The 15865-nt window shown below is 48.6% G+C and overlaps 1 protein-coding gene across 1 annotated transcript in view; it reads left to right on the top strand.

Annotated features, from left to right (window-relative positions):
• wdfy4 (WDFY family member 4) overlaps positions 1-15865 on the top strand; it is a 51634-nt gene that overhangs the window by 11695 nt on the left and 24074 nt on the right. The window contains exons 14-41 of the mRNA XM_084709229.1: positions 654-1348; positions 1555-1645; positions 2473-2687; positions 2942-3048; positions 3269-3518; positions 3843-3919; positions 4048-4266; positions 4474-4652; positions 4760-4991; positions 5262-5407; positions 5638-5749; positions 6274-6464; positions 6916-7068; positions 7326-7399; positions 7815-7976; positions 8166-8257; positions 8611-8707; positions 8979-9184; positions 9336-9508; positions 10056-10196; positions 10379-10540; positions 10669-10827; positions 11490-11616; positions 12216-12367; positions 12529-12767; positions 12900-13021; positions 13153-13344; positions 13530-13639. Coding sequence (XP_084565355.1) covers positions 654-1348; positions 1555-1645; positions 2473-2687; positions 2942-3048; positions 3269-3518; positions 3843-3919; positions 4048-4266; positions 4474-4652; positions 4760-4991; positions 5262-5407; positions 5638-5749; positions 6274-6464; positions 6916-7068; positions 7326-7399; positions 7815-7976; positions 8166-8257; positions 8611-8707; positions 8979-9184; positions 9336-9508; positions 10056-10196; positions 10379-10540; positions 10669-10827; positions 11490-11616; positions 12216-12367; positions 12529-12767; positions 12900-13021; positions 13153-13344; positions 13530-13639 — 4875 coding nt within the window. The remainder of the gene's footprint in view (positions 1-653; positions 1349-1554; positions 1646-2472; positions 2688-2941; positions 3049-3268; positions 3519-3842; positions 3920-4047; positions 4267-4473; positions 4653-4759; positions 4992-5261; positions 5408-5637; positions 5750-6273; positions 6465-6915; positions 7069-7325; positions 7400-7814; positions 7977-8165; positions 8258-8610; positions 8708-8978; positions 9185-9335; positions 9509-10055; positions 10197-10378; positions 10541-10668; positions 10828-11489; positions 11617-12215; positions 12368-12528; positions 12768-12899; positions 13022-13152; positions 13345-13529; positions 13640-15865) is intronic.

Here is a 15865-nt window from a genome sequence, read left to right on the forward strand (position 1 = left end):
ACCTACTGTACACCTGCACTATTACACATGGCAGGGAGACCATGTTTGCTTGTAGTCCTGTTTGTGTGTGTGTCTGCGCAGCATTACGTGTGTGCGCGTGTGTGTGTGTGTGTGTGTGTGTGTGTAAATCGTGCATGTGGCTGCGTGTGTGTGTGTATGCATTCATGTTTGTTAAATGGATTAAAGCAGGTGGCAATCAAATTGACTGTGGCCAGGTTGCTGTGTGTTGAGAGCCATTGCGATTGCTTCAGTGTTAATGAGATTTGTCCCTGCGTCGTGGGACACACATTACCTAGCTGATGTATTAGCTGCCCTAATAAAATCAGGCTAATCTGATTCAACTGAGCTCTCAAAAATGGTTACCAGAAATGATTTATGGTTTATCTATATATTTATGTTGTGTCTCTGTTTCATCGCATCACAGCCTGCTTGTTTTAATTGACTGGAAATAACTATTTAAGAGGCTGGAGATGGGTTGGTTTATTATCAGTGAATACATTCTTTCCTCTTTCAGAGTATCTTTGATGGGGTGTAATCACTTTGTAGCCTAAATTCTGGGTAGTCTCAGACACACCAATGTGTTGTGTGTCCATGTGCCTGTGGGCGTATGTCTTAGTGGTTGTGTGAGCCTGACTCTTGTATGCCCCCTCCAGTCTGTGTTGAAGGTGCTGGAGAACCCAAACAGTTGGGACGCGTTCCGGCGAGCTGGAGGCTTCAGCGGCCTCCTCTCCCTGGTAGTGGACATGGAGGGGGCCTTGGCCGACCCTCCCCGGCCCCAAGGGGGGGTGTGGGGGTCCCTGGGCGACCAGATGGTCCTGGACCTTCTCCTCCTCACCCTCCACACCCTGGCCCTTGCCGTGCACGTCCACCCCGTCAATGCACACCACTTCCAGACAGGCGGGTTCTACGAGAAGCTAGCTGAGGCGTTGGGCCAGCTGGGCTGCTTCTGGAACCAGGGGCCAGGGCAGCAGGACTGGGCTGAGACCGGGGACAGGCCCAGGGATCCGAACCAGAGTCAGAGGGCTCTGGAGGACAGCTGGTCCCAAGGAAAGAGCTTCCACCAGTTTGTAGAGCTGGCTGAGACCCCCTTGTCTTCCTCGTCCCCTGAGCCCCCCCTGCCCCCCCGTCTACAGGCCTGCGTCCGACTGCTCTCCTACCTGGACCAGTTCTCCACAGGGACCTGGACTGCTCAGGAGCTGGGGGGGCCGCTGGGGAGGGAGGGGGAGAGCCAGGGAGCAGGAGGAGGAGGAGGAGGAGAAGGACCTCCGCCCAGGCCGGAAGAGCCTCAAGGGGGGAGCAGAAACCCTGCCTACAGCGTCTCCTCCGTCGGCAGCCAATCGAACTACAGGCAAGTCTGTCTCTCTGTGCTTTGATTGGTTTATCTCCCAGTGTTCTGATTGGTGAAGAGCAGGATGGTAAGGGCGGGTGGGGTGTCAAATATGGATAGGGTATGCACCTGAGGTAGAGGGAAGGATGAGGAGGAGATGGAGAAGGTGAAAGGAAGTGCCCAGCTGTCAGAGAGTGGAGGATGACTGTGTGTTCTGCTGTGGTCAGGTTCACCTGTGACCAGACCATCCTGTATCCTGGAGCAGTCAGAGTCATGATGACCCTGCTGCCTGCTGTGTTTACTCTGGAGGACACTCAGGTACCCTCTGCCAGACTGGTTACACTCTAGAGAGTCACGGCCGCCATGTTTTCCACTCTGGAATACAGGTGTGGGATGATAGCTTTGTGTGGTGGCTTTACATAACTGTATAGAACAAAGTGTCCCTACATCCTCTCTGACTTTCCCTTTTGTCATCCCTTTATCACATTCAAGTTTATTGCCATTCGTAACAAGTACAGGTACATTGGTATTCTTTAGTCCTTCTCCTCTTGACAATCCCTAGTGGCCTGTTATAAATACAATCTAAATCTGCAGTATGTTTAATAAGTCCTAATCTAAATGACTACGACACTGATCGACACTGTGTTGAATGGAATTAAGAATGATTCACCTACAGTATCAACTGAGAACTACATGAGCCAAGAATAACCTGTGCACATATACGCATGTACGTGTTAGTGGGGTGTGGTGGACACAGTCTGGAAACGGGTGGCCAGATGGATTACAGCTTGTTGATTATTTGCACCTCCTGGGAAAGAACCTGTTATGGAACCTGTTCCTTCTTGTCATGATGCTTCTCCATCTGGAGCTTCTCCAGGGTAGGTAGGGATTCATTCCTCCCTCTCTCTCACCCTCCCTCCCCCTCTCTCCTTCTCCCTCTCCCTCCCTCCCTCTTCCCCTTGTCTTCTCTCTTTCCCCTCCCCTTCTTCCTCTCTCTGTCTCTCTCTCCCCCTTTCTTTCTCCCCTGCCCCTCTTGCCCCCTCTCTCTCTCCCTCTCTCTCTCTTCTCTCCCCCTTTCCCCTCTCTTTCGCCTTCTCTCCGTCTCTCCCGCTCTTGCTCCCTCTCTCGCCCCCTCTCGCCCGCAGCTATCTATGGAGGTACAGTTCTCTGTGGCGCACCACATCCAGGCCATGGTGATGTCGGAGCGTAACCGCCAGATCATGTGCGAGGCGGGGCTGGTGTCCACCCTGCTGACCCACTGCCAGGTCATGCTGCTCCAGACCCAGCACCCGCTGCACCTGCCCGTCACCCGCATTCTGGAGAAGCTGTCCTCCCACTCAATATCCCAGGCTGATCTCAGGTCTGACACACACACGTGCTGTAGACACACACACACACACACACACATTTGTAGACACACACACGCATACTGTCCACACACTCACATACTGTACACACACTCATGGACACACTGTAAACACACAAACTTTTGCATATTCACACACACCGACATCAGGACTGTTGCTCCTCCTTAGGAGGATTCAGTGTGGACGACTACAGACGACATAATAATCAAAAGAAACATCAGTGTTGATGTGATGTTTGGTTTCTCAGGCGTTTCCTGTGTCTGGGACAGCCGCTCATGTGCTCAGCAGACAAGATGGCTGCCCGCCCCCCTGCTCCAGAGACTCACCCACAATGCACCCCTTCAGTCTCAAACGGTACAGAGACCTAGGGTTACCTAGTGTTATGATGTGGATGGTACAGTCACTGTATCAGACTGGGTTCATAAGACTTCAGACACTGCAGTTCAGTCGCACAGAAATCCTCAGTAATGTCTCTGTCTCTGCTGATGTGACGGTTATTACACATGTGTGTATACTATCATAGTGCCATGTGCAGCAGGAGTGCAGTAATGAGGGTGTGCGTGTCGTCCTCTAGGCCAGAGCCCAGACATGACGTCATCGGACGAGCAGGACCAGGGTGGAGTCTCGTCCGCTGTGAAGCAGTTGAAGCGCTCCTTCAGCCTACTCGGCCCCAGCCCTCCCAGCGGACCGCCGGCGGGTTCGCCCGTTCCCCTCCACCAGATCATCAGCCTGGTCTCCATGACCGCGCCGCGGAGCTTCAGACCCCACCGAGTGTCCGCCTCCCCCGCCTTCGTAGAGTTCGACATGAACGAGAGCGGCTACGGGTGAGACCAGAGGGAGGGTGGGGGAGACCAGAGGGAGGGGGGGCTGTGGTGGAGACCAGAGGGAGAGTATATAGTATATGTAGCTGATATTCTGTTTCTGTCTAGTTTCATCATCTACAAGACTATCCATATACTGTAAAAGTTTCTTTTTCAAGATGACTGACAGTTTTACTGGGTGCTCTGGGGTCTATAATTGTGTTTGTGTCTGTGTATTTATGTCTGTCCGTCTCTGTGTGTGTGTGTGTGTGTTGTGTCTCTATGTCTCTATGTGCTTTTGTGTGTGTGTGTGTGTGTGTGTGTGTGTGTGTGCGTGCGTGTTTTTAGCTGTCTGTTCTTGCCATCCGTGGCCACAGTAAAGGGAGTGAATGCAGATTCCATCCCCACAGGAGGAATAGGAGGAGGTAAGAGGAGGAGGACAAACTGCACTATGGTTCATGTCTAGGTATCCCTCCTATCTCCTTTCCCTAACCCCCCTACCCCCAACTGTTCCCTCCCCTCTCCCTGCTCTCGCTCCCGCCTCCTCCCCCAGACTGCCGGGGCTTCCCCCCGGCGGCAGGCCTGTCGTTCTCCTGCTGGTTCCTGGTCAGCCGGTTCACGTCTGCCTGTGACTCCCACCCTGTCCGGCTGCTGTCCGTGATCCGCCACATGTCCCGGGCAGAGCATCAGTACATCTGTCTGTCCGTCTCCTTCTCTGCCTCCGACGGATGCCTGGTCGTCTCCACCGAGGAAGAACCTTTCACCTTCCTGGGTGAGAAGGAGTTTGATTGGTTGGTGAATTGGTGTTGTTGGTTGATTGGCTTATTGACTGACTGGTTGGTTGATTGGTTAATGGATTGGTTGATTAATTAATTATTGACTGATTGGTTTTATGAACTTTAAGGAATGCATACATAAAGGATTGGCTAGACAAACATATAGACCGGTTGACTGACTGACTTACTGATTGATTGACCAGACATGATGGAGTCAGAGGTTTGCACGCCCAGCCCTCTGCCCACCTCTGTCAGGTTTAGGTGCTCCAGTCAGCTGGTCCCTGGGCAGTGGCACCACTTGACCGTTGTCATGGCGAAGGATGTCAAGAAGAGTTGCCGAGTGTCTGCCTACCTCAGCGGCAAGCTGGTGGGAGGAGCTAAGGTAGGAGAGGAGCCTGAGTGTTCATCACAATGTCAGCACTCAAACAGCAGTGAGTACGCTTCCTGAGAGTGACTCGGGAAACGCCTCCATTCTCCGCGTCCTCTCAGATGCGCTACGTCCAGCCGTTTCCTGGCCAGTACGCCTCCATGGATCCCACGGCGGTGATCGACGTGTGTGCGTTCATCGGCACTCCTTCGCTGTGGAAGGAGCTTGCGGCACTGGTGTGGCGTGTCGGACCCACCTACCTGTTTGAGGAGGTCCTGAGTCCTGAGGCAGTCAGCCTTCTCTACGCTCAGGGCACAGCCTACATGGGCAACTACCTGGACCTGCGCTCCACAGGTGTGTGTGTGGGTGTGTGTGTGCACCAAGTCTGTACGTGTGAGATTAGTCCCCGGCACCAACTCAACACTGGGTCGAACAATACTGTATGTGGTGTTCATATCTGGCCATTGTTTGAGACACTTCCAGCTCCTCTTTCACCCCGATCCACCCCGTTTTCAGGTGGACCCTCAGTACTGTAGAAGTACTCTGCCGCCTGTGCACTCTAGTAGTATGCTATCTTCTCTGTACCTCAGTGCTCAAGCAGTACCTTGTCTGCCCCCCCCACAGGCCCCGACGATGACCCCCCGCCTCTTAGGCTCATTCCCGAGGAGAGGATCTCGTTCGGCATCAACCCTGCCATAGCGACAGTAACCACGGTAGCACAGATCAGAGAGGACTACAATGAGGTGGACAGCCGACTCATCGCTAAGGAGGTGTGGAGGACATTAGACCACCCTGCACTAATCTAAGCACACGTTATACAGTGCCACGCCCTCATTTATGCATGGTGTGTGGTGGGAAATTGTGTCTGACCTTGTCAAGTTATGTGTGGGTGTTTTAGCAGTGTGTGAGTGTAATGTGTGGGTGTGTGTGTGTCAGCAGTGCGTGTGTGTGTTAACCAGTGTGTGTGTGTGTGTGTGTCTGTCTGTGTGTGTTCTCTCAGATAGGGATACCTTCCAGGGACAGCTCTGCTCCTGTGTTCCTGGCTCGGAACATCAGCCAGCACCTGGCGGGCACGGCGCGCACCATCGGAGCAGCCCTTGTCGGACATTTTGGTACAGATGACTCAGCATATCTCAAAGACCACCAGGCTGATATCTGCCATGTTTGTTTCAAGGGCCAGATCAGGTTGAGTTAGCATGGCTAACATGTCACAGGTTCTGACTGCTTGTGTGTTCGGCAATGTGCATCTATATCTGTTTACCCTCCTGAGACCCAGCTAAACATTTATGTACATAACATGCAAGCAAAACATATAGCAAGTTTTAGCAAGAAACTTTGCAATCACCCTGCCCATTGTATTTATTTACTTTGTCCAAGTAAAATGACATGTCCACAACCTTAGAAATAGCCATGTTAGTGATACATGCAGAACTATGACAAATAAGAAAACAACATTGTGACATTTTTTAAAATTTTTGATTTATGGTTTATTATCCAAATCCTGTATAATTTAAAGCAAAAAATTGACTTATCATGGACACGAGAAAGCATATGCTGAGTGAATTAGTCATTAGTAATAGTTAATGAGTCAATGATTTGTATCTATCTTTGTTATCTATTTGACTCAACCTTCCAGGTGTTCGGACGTTTGCTCCTACCAGCGCCGCTAAGGGCTTCCTGTACGTGGGCGGGCCTGCGGTCATCCTTAGCCTGGTTGCCATGGCGCCTGACGACGGCTCTCTGTACGCAGCCGTGAAGGTTCTGCTTTCTGTGCTGGAGACCTGTCCTGCCATAGCGCAGGAGATGAAGCGCTTCAATGGATACAAGGTACACAGACTCTTAGACACTGTATAACACACACACATACACGCACACACTCGCTGGTTATCATGCACACACACACACACACACACACACACACACACACACACACTGGTTAACAGACATACTTTTTAGATATACACACACTTGAAAATACAGACGCACTGGTTAGCACACAGACATGCGCTTTGTATTTTGAACATACACCCACTGCCTAACGTGCACACACATACACTTGTAAGCACACACTGTTTAGCAGCTCACTGACCACACTCAGTAGCCTACGTTATTCCAACATTACAAAAGCTTTACGTAAAACCCTACTTTCACGTAGTCAAAGTTTGCATGGAAATGAAGGACCTTCTTTTTCGATATATCAATCTCTATCTATACATATATCTTTCTTTGTCTCCATCACTTTCTCTCTTTGTCTCTTTCTCTCTCTTCTTGTCTCTAGCTTCTGGCATTCCTGTTGAAGATGAAGAGTGTTCTAGTGAGCAGCAGGACGTTCCAGCTGGTTCTGTCTCTGTCCGGTTCTGTAGAGATGGGTTCTGGCCCAGCCTGCCTACGGAACAAGCTGGCCTTCCAGGCCCTCCTTTGTGACCTGGAGGTAAAAAAAAGTCATCAAACACAACTTTATTGTCCATCCAGGATAAACGTGTCTTTTATCATCTTTTATACGAGGTAGTTACAGTCCCATGCAAAGAATTCCAGTCACTCTTCACTTGCTAATACTAACCATGCATGATTGGGTGTAACTGTAAAGTTATGGTTAAGTAACTTGTAAGGTTGTGGTAAACTAACTTGTAAAGTTGTAGTAAACTGGTTTAGGGTTCCTCTTATGCCTCCCTGTGTGTGTCTGATCAGGTGTGGCAGAACAGTTCAGATAATCTGGAACTAGCCGTTCTCAACCACTTTGCTGACATCCTGAAATCATCCAGGTGAAGTGAATCACTAAATCACATAGATTGCAGTATGATTGTGTATCTCTGTCATATTGTGTGAGGAGATGAGAGGCTTGTCACAGAGCCTGGGAAAACATGAATTACTTGTGACAAACTTTATCAATAGTGTGTCACTGTTCAACGTTTAGCAATGTTCCCTGTACTCAAACTCTCTCTCTCTCTCTCTCTCTCTCTCTCTCTCTCTCGCGCTCTTTCTCTATCTCTCTCTCCACCCCTCTATCTGTTTCTATCTGTTTCTCTGTTACCATCTGTCTGTCTGCCGGTCATCTCCTCTCTTCTACTTCTTTTCCTCCTTCTCCTCCCTCTACATATTCTCTTCATCCCATTCCTCCTCTTCCTCCCCCTCCCTCCTCCTTCTCCCATTCCTCCTCTTCCTCCTCCTCCTCCTCAGTGATGAAGGTGGCAATGCAGAGGTCATGCACAGTCTGGGGCTGGTCCCTAAACTGCTTTTCCTGCTGTCTGACCCCTTGGTGACCCCCGAGAAGGTCAAGGTGGTCACCTGCATCATCACTCGCCAGCTGAGGGCTCACTTTTCCTGCATAGAGATACGCAGGTGCATATTACGTCACACACACACACCTCACTCTCTGTGTTTCAGGAAGTAATTTATATCAAGGGATTCTTGATTGATTTAGGACAGACACTTTATTTTTGTCAGCATTGTTTTGTAAGGTAATCTGCGTGTTTAAAGTGCTGTATGGGCTATAATAAACCTGTGGAACTGTGTGTGTGTGTGTTCAAGACTGGGTCTCTTCCTGGTGTTTACCCTACCTCCTGTCAATGTGAGAGAACTCTCTGGTCTCCATAACAACGGTTCTGATGGAGACACCCCAGGTACTGCCCATTTGATACTTTGCAGGGAATTCAGTTTCATGTCCACAGGGACCTTCACGATATCCCATACATCAGCACCATTAGGGGCACCTCCTACTCACACTCCTTCTGGCCAATCACAGCGAGCAAAAACCCTCTTTAAACGATCCGGATTCCATTCGGACTGTTTTTCAGTCTCTTCAATACCTCAATAAATCGACCCATAATTTAAAAAAAAATCTTGAACAGCCTTAGGAACAAGTCCACACAGGCTAGTCAGGTCATCAGTGTGTATATGCTATGTGTAGCCGTAGTGTGTATGTGTGGTGTAGTACCATGGAAGTGACCTAGGCATGACCTTTGCCCTCCCATAGACCAGGCCTCTGGAGCAGCCAGTCCTGTCTGGGTGCGTAACCAGCTCCTGCTGTGTGTCTGTGACCTCCTCAGCTCTGAAAAACCCCTGGCTGTACAGTAAGTGTCTGTACCCACCAGGATTCTAGCATTACACTTACCGAGCTATACCCCACAGTGGTTTTGACTCAACAAATGACAGAACGGACTTCTAAAACAAAGTATAATTAATATGATTAGAGCTGAAAAGCCAGTTATTATTACACAATATAATTAACATGATTAGAGATGCCAAGTCATCCATGTTGCCCTTCATAGATGGTGCTGAAGCTCCCCTTAGCTAATAGCTACTCACCAGGTGTGGTCTGCATGCTGTGTTTCCCCCTCCCAGCCAACAGAAGGAGCTGTTCCAGACCCTGGGAAGTGATTGGTTCCTGCTCTTCCTTCAGCCTCACCTGCACACCTCCACACTCCAGCTGGGGCTTGTCCTACTCACACACCTCCTGACCAATCACAGCGAGCGGAACAGGTTCCGAGAGAGTGTGTTGCCAGGCAGCCTTATGGAGAGAATGGAAGAATCTTCAGGAACCGTCATTGGTTCGTTTAACTGTTAATGGTTAACGTTTGAAATGTTAATAGGTTGAAATGTAAGTTGTATAAGGACAAATACAGGTTTGTATGTGTGTGTTTAATCTAAGTTTGTGTATGTTTTAATCCAGAGTTTTTTTGTTGTGTGCTGGCCCTTCAGATAACCTACGAGGCCTTTCCTGGTCATCCGAGTGTCTGAGTGTCCCCTGCCCAGGCTTTGATGTGCTGAGAAGGCTTCTGGTCCAGCTGGCCCACCTGCCCCAGGTGTACGGAGCCCTCGCTGCTCTCCTACTGGGAAGGACGACCACACTCACAGCCAACCCACAGGAACAGGTCTGGGTTTGGGCGATTTGTACCTTTTAAAGTGTAACTAGACTCTCAATCCTCTTTTTGAGTGCAATCTCTTTCACACGCTGCTAAAGTCATTAATCGGAATCCTTGCAAAATTATTTATGTAATTGTATTTTTATTTATTTAATGGAAGCACCAGATTTGTTTGCCCTTAGTGGTCAACAAATATTATTTTAAGGTATTCTGATACATCACAGGGAGGGGTTGTGGATGATTATTGTCCGAGTTCATGAATTACTTTAAGCAAGTATGGAAGCTCCCAAATGAAAATTCCGGAATAATTCCACACTCCCCTCCCACAACTATTCACCGGAAAGCTTTTTTTATTTGAAGGGGCTAGATAAAGCTGAAATAGACTAATTTTAGGAACACAAAGTGTATGTAAGAGGGAGAGGCCATTTAAGCTGCCTGAGTCAACATCGAACCAGACAGGTGTGCCTTGGTGGTGGATTCATGTTGACTGTGGTTAGCAGGGGGTGTTTTGTCGTGAAGTGCAACCCAACCAACACTCTCCTGACCTCATCCATAGGTGGATCTGGATGAGGTTCTACAGAAGATGATTGACAGCCTTGCGGACGAGCCCCCAGGGAAGCAGAACTGCCCCCTTCTGCAGTTCTGCCCCGAGGCTGCATCCACTCTGCTGGAGCTTGTTAAAGTCATCATCACCCAGGTGAGATAAGATGAGATATGGAAAAAGTGTCTTGCAGCTTCTTACAGAGCAGGTAGGAATTTCGAGAGACATGTTATTCACTTGGATGTGTAATTGGAGTTTCTAATACGCTTTCTAATGCTGTTGCTGACTTCCTCTTACTCTCCAAGCGCTATTTCACGCTGATGTGGTTTTTTTTCAAGCCGTCGTCTGTCACCAAAGCATCATGGGAGTTGCAGTTCCCAGGGAGTGTGATGCAGTTCCTGTGCCTGCTGCATAGTGTGCGCCCCCGAGACCCCCTGTGGATGTCGGCAGAGTTCCTTGGCTCACTTGCCAGCACGGTGTATCCTCTACACTGCCCTGAGGTGTGTGTGTTTGTTTGTGTAAGAGAGGTCTGTTTTGCAGTATTTGACAATCATTGGTCAATATTTGTTCCTGGCCAGTTGAGATTCATTATCATTATCATCATATATTATCTCTTGTCCTGTCTCAGGATGGGGGTCAACTGGGTGAGGGGTCAGAGGGGGAGGGGTCCTCCAGGGGTCACCCAACCAGGAAGCAGGTGTGTGACTTCATCCGCATTCTTCTGATGGACAGCCTCCTGAATATCTCCGCCAGAGATCACACACACCCTCTACTGCTGCTGCTGGAGGTGAACACACACACACACACACACCTTCTGCTGCTGGAGGTGAACACACACACACACACACCCTCTGCTGCTGGAGGTGAACACACACACACACACACACCCTCTGCTGCTGGAGGTGAACACACACACACACACACCCTCTGCTGCTGGAGGTGAACACACACACACACACACACACACCCTCTGCTACTGGAGGTGAACACATACACCCTCTTGTGCTGGAGGTTTTGTTCATTCTTCTCCATAGCCTTGAAAGTATGTTCGCAGGGACCTATGTCAACATCTGTTTCGACACCCACATTCTCAGACATGCTTAGGCCTTTACACAGCCAGAGAGAGAGACAGGTTGAGGCCTTCATACAGCCAGAGAGAGAGACAGGCTGAGGCCTTCATACAGCCAGAGAGAGAGACAGGTTGAGGCCTTCATACAGCCAGAGAGAGAGACTTCTTGAGAGAGACTTCTTGAGAGACTTCTTATATGATCCAGCAGTGTTTCCCCATTCTCTCCAGAAGGTGCCAGTCTTTGCTCAGTTATGCACCAGAGGAAGTCAGACCTGTCTGGGAAGCAGAGACTGAGCTCAGACACACACACATGCATGCAAACACATGCAGGCTTGCACACACACATACACACACAGTGACCATTTCCTACTGTGTGTTAGTACACTCCTGAAGGAGCTTCGCTGGAGCAGAGGCAGAGCTTCCAGACAGAGCTGCTGGAGTTCCTCATGGACATCATCCACATGATCAGCCACCAGGAGGAAGCTCACACACACCTTAGCCAGCAAGGTAAACACGCACACAGACACACACATGCATACTTATATAGTGCTACAATTTCTTTATTCTTTAAAGCTGCAGTAGGTAACATTATTGAGAGAGAGACTGCGCCCCGCCGTCCCCGCAGATCTTGTCTGAACTTCCATGCTGTCCTCCAGCTCAAGTTTGATTGACAGTGGCTTCACAAAATAAGCCAAGGAGGAAAGCCCGCCTTGCCAAAGACAATTGGCTGGAACCAGATTGCTGGAGCATAATTGGCTGGAAAGTGGAGGGACTCTCCAAACATTTGAAATTGGCATTCCGCTGGCACCGAGCTATTTGTTTTGCTAAACAACTCTCAGAGGGCCTCAGTAGCTTGCACAACATATTTATAGGAAACCAAACTTTTTTTTTTTACTGAAAAAATACCTTTAAGATACTGCTCTCTCTCTCTCTCTCTCTCTCTCTCTCTCTCTCTCTCTCTCTCTCTCTCTCTCTCTCTCTCTCTCTCTCTCTCTCTCTCTCTCTCCCTTCCCTCTCTCTCTCTCTCTCTCTCTCTCTCCCCTCCCTCTCTCTCTCTCTCCCTCCCTCTCTCTCTCTCTCTCTCTCTCTCTCTCTCTCTCTCTCAGACTCTACCATCCAGAGTGCTGATCTTCAGATGTCCACTCTGATGGAGAATGTGGCCTTCCTGAGTAAGAAGCTAATAGAGAAACTCCACAGCTGCATGTTCCTGGTGGAGCCTGAAACACTGCTGACCTTCCTGGCCGACCAAATAGTAGTGGTGAGTCACACACACACACACACACTCCATACTTGTGTTTAGTCTCACAACTAAACACACACACACAATCCATAAAAGTGGTCATGATCTGATGTTAGTCTCATAGCTGTGTTAACCCAGATCAGCCAGGATATGACTGTGACTATAAACTGTTTTCTCAGGTAATGGAGAAAGGCCAAGCACAAAAAGAGAGCACAGTCACCACCCTTTACAAATGTACCAATAGAGCCGTGCTGCACTTCCTATCCCGTCCCCGAAACTCCCCCAGTGATCAGGAAATGGTCCTTAGGGCTCTCCGAGTTGTCATGGCGCGCTGGGATGTCATCATGGCAACCTATAATTCGAACGTGTCTTTTGTCACCTGCTTTCTGCACTGTCTGCTACTCATACGCTCTGGAAGGTATGGTCCATCACACACACACACACACTCCCATCTACACACACAAACACGTATACACACATACTGTACATACAAACGCATACACATAACCTTTGAAGGGTCCTGTTATGTGACTGTGGTGGATATCTCTAGCTACCCGGAGGGCTTTGGCGGTGAGTTGAACAAGAAACACCACAGGAGACTTCTGTCTCGTCTGTTCCCTCGTAAGGCCAGCCTCACTCCCCCCCCCAGCCCTGCAGCTGACTCAGCCACAGGTGTGTGTGTGTGTGTATCTGCGCGTGTTTTAAAGATTGTGTTTACTGCCGTTTTACTGAGTTTCCTTGAGACCGTTGATCTTGGAGTGACCTCTGTGTGTGTGTGTGTGTGTGTGTGTTTGTGTTTGTAGATGTGAGTGAGCGAATGGCTCTGGTGGAGTCCTGCTGGCTGAAGATCATGATGGAGAGACGACACACTCTGGAGGACACCTACAAGATCGACCTCTCAGCCAATCAGACGGCGAGGGCGGGGCCCGTCACTATGAGTGACATCAGTCCTCTGTGGGAGGAGATGGCTCTCAAGGCCTGGCAGATATACATAGGTCAGCTGCACGCCATTGAAACACTTTATCCAAATAGATTCATTTCTTTCATTTAAGGAAGATTGACACGATTGAAGACGCTCATATCAATTGGAAATGTACTTTTATCTCCTCACAGTGTATTCGAAGGTAGTGGTTGAGAATGATGAATATTGTGCGTGTGTGTGTGTTGATGTCCTGTCCAGAGTCTCAGAAGAGGCCGTTGAGCTCTAGTCCCCAGAAGAAGGCTGGTCTGATTATGACTGCTGTTCGTGCCGCACACAAACAGCTGGGGAGGGAGGCTGGCTCTGTGGAGGTAACACACACACACACACATACACGAGTACACAAAGACACATATTCACACACACACACACACAAACTCACACTTGTGTGTGTTTAATATACACTAACACGGACACTTACACACACACACACACACACAAACTTTGGTTTGATTGTAACCTAGGTTTGAGTGGTATTGTGTGTGTGCGTGCGTGCGTGCGTGTGTGCCATGTGTGTCCTCCTTGACACATTGGATCATTAGCTTTTAGACAAGTCTATCAAACAGGTGTCCTTCGTTCCTCAAACACACATACACTCTCTCTCCTCGTGCCAATGTCACAGCGTTGTTTGTGCTATGGGCCGAGCAGCCCTGTGGGTGCGTTAGATTATTTCTTTAAATGGATTTGGATTATTGCAGCTGACTGCCCCTGAGTGAGCAGAGTAATTGATATCTGTTAGTCCCATCCAGAGCTACACTCTGTTTGCCTCTGAAGGTTAAAGACGCTCTTATTGTTGTTTTCCCCCCCGAAACACGCGGCCCACATCATTAGTTCCCCCTGCCGCTTAAGACGGCGTACCATCTGGAGCAGGGAGCAGGGACGTATTACTCAGGCGCACAGGCATGAAATTACCACGTCTGTGTGTCTGTCTGTCTCACCCCCCAAACGCTGTGTCTGTGTGTGTTTGTTTCTGTGTGTTACTGTGTGTGTGTGGGGGCTTATTTTTGTGTCTTATTATAAGTATGTTTGTTTGTTTATGTATGTGTTACTGTATGTTTGAGTGTGTGTGTGTTTTTGTGTGTGTGCCCACAGAGGTGGATAATTATAGCGGTACCAATCTGATGAAAACATTATTCATTTGAAGTTATTCTTTATCATATCAGTGTTTGACAGGCTATCAGAGAATATGATGAACGATCTTCTGTAGAAAAAAACGAGGAGGAGGCATGAGAAGACAGGAGAAGAGGGGAGAGAGGCAGGAGGAGAAAGGTCGAGGCAGTAGAAAGAGAGGCAGGAGAAAGGTCGAGGCAGTAGAAAGAGAGGCAGGAGAAAGGTCGAGGCAGTAGAAAGAGAGGCAGGAGGAGATGTAGATGGAGGATAAGGAGGAGCGGTCCACAGAGGAAGAGAGGTAGAAGGAAGATGAGAGGGAGTTAAGTTCATAGACTTTTGTTGTGAGAGAGAGAGACAAAGAGACAGAGAGAAAGAGTTTAGAAGACAATTAAAAAACTTTGCCCACCCTGTGCCTATTTTGTCAGTTGTGTTAGCACTGAACCCTGTATAGGGAAAACCCCAGGAAAGAAGGTATGTTCCTGATTGGACACAATGACATTTCAAACCAAATGACATTGAATCTATCTCCCCTTAAAATAATTTGCTGTGGAAAACATTAAACTGAATGAGCCTGCATAAACTGTAAACAAAAAAAAAAAGTGTATTTCATATTAGTGAGTTTATGAAAAGCATCCATAGAAAGTGACTGATGGCGGTCCTCATGTGATTGGAGCAAGAACTGTGTCCGCAGACGCGCCTCTGCTCTCAGAGGTTCACCTCTGCACCCACATCCCAGCCTGTCCATAATTCTATCTGCGTCCTCGTATGAGGAAGATAATTAACGTCATTAATGCTTGCGTTAAGTTCATCACACGTTCCCCAGCCATTGGGGTGTAAGCTGGCATACTGCTGCCTTATCACCAGCACTAGGAGGCCATTCAAATGGAAATTAGTGTGATGATGGTGTGATGTTAATTGCGGAGAGGAAGAGATGAGTAATGTATTTAATGCGGTGTTTAAAAAGCCAATGAGGTCCCTATCTGCTAAACAGGGTAATTAATGCTATATATTACTTGTGTTTGTCCAAATGAAGGAATGAAATTAGGGAGGGATGGGGGTGGGGTGGGGTGGGGTGGGGGGGGGGGGGGGGGGCGATGGCTGTTCATCCGTCCAAACACAGCTATATTTCCAAACTTTATTTACTGTCCCTCTCTCTCTTTTGCGCTCTCTCTCTCTATAGTTCTCTCATTTTTCCCCTCTGTAATATTTCCACAATCTCCCCTCCAATTACTCCTCAGTTTATTACAGTATTTGTCTACATTATTTCTTTATGAGCTAACAAGCCAGCCGTCTCACATCACTCAGTCAGTCACACGCCACTCCATTTCTTCCTCACAGTTTCTTTCACATAACGAAGTATAACTGTGATGTGATATTCTTTTAGAGTTGAATTGTGTTTAGTTATTTGAATAAGATTCAATATATTT

The sequence above is a fragment of the Hypomesus nipponensis genome, chromosome 11 (genome assembly GCF_054491055.1).
Source record: "Hypomesus nipponensis isolate SF chromosome 11, ASM5449105v1, whole genome shotgun sequence".
NCBI lineage: Eukaryota > Metazoa > Chordata > Actinopteri > Osmeriformes > Osmeridae > Hypomesus > Hypomesus nipponensis.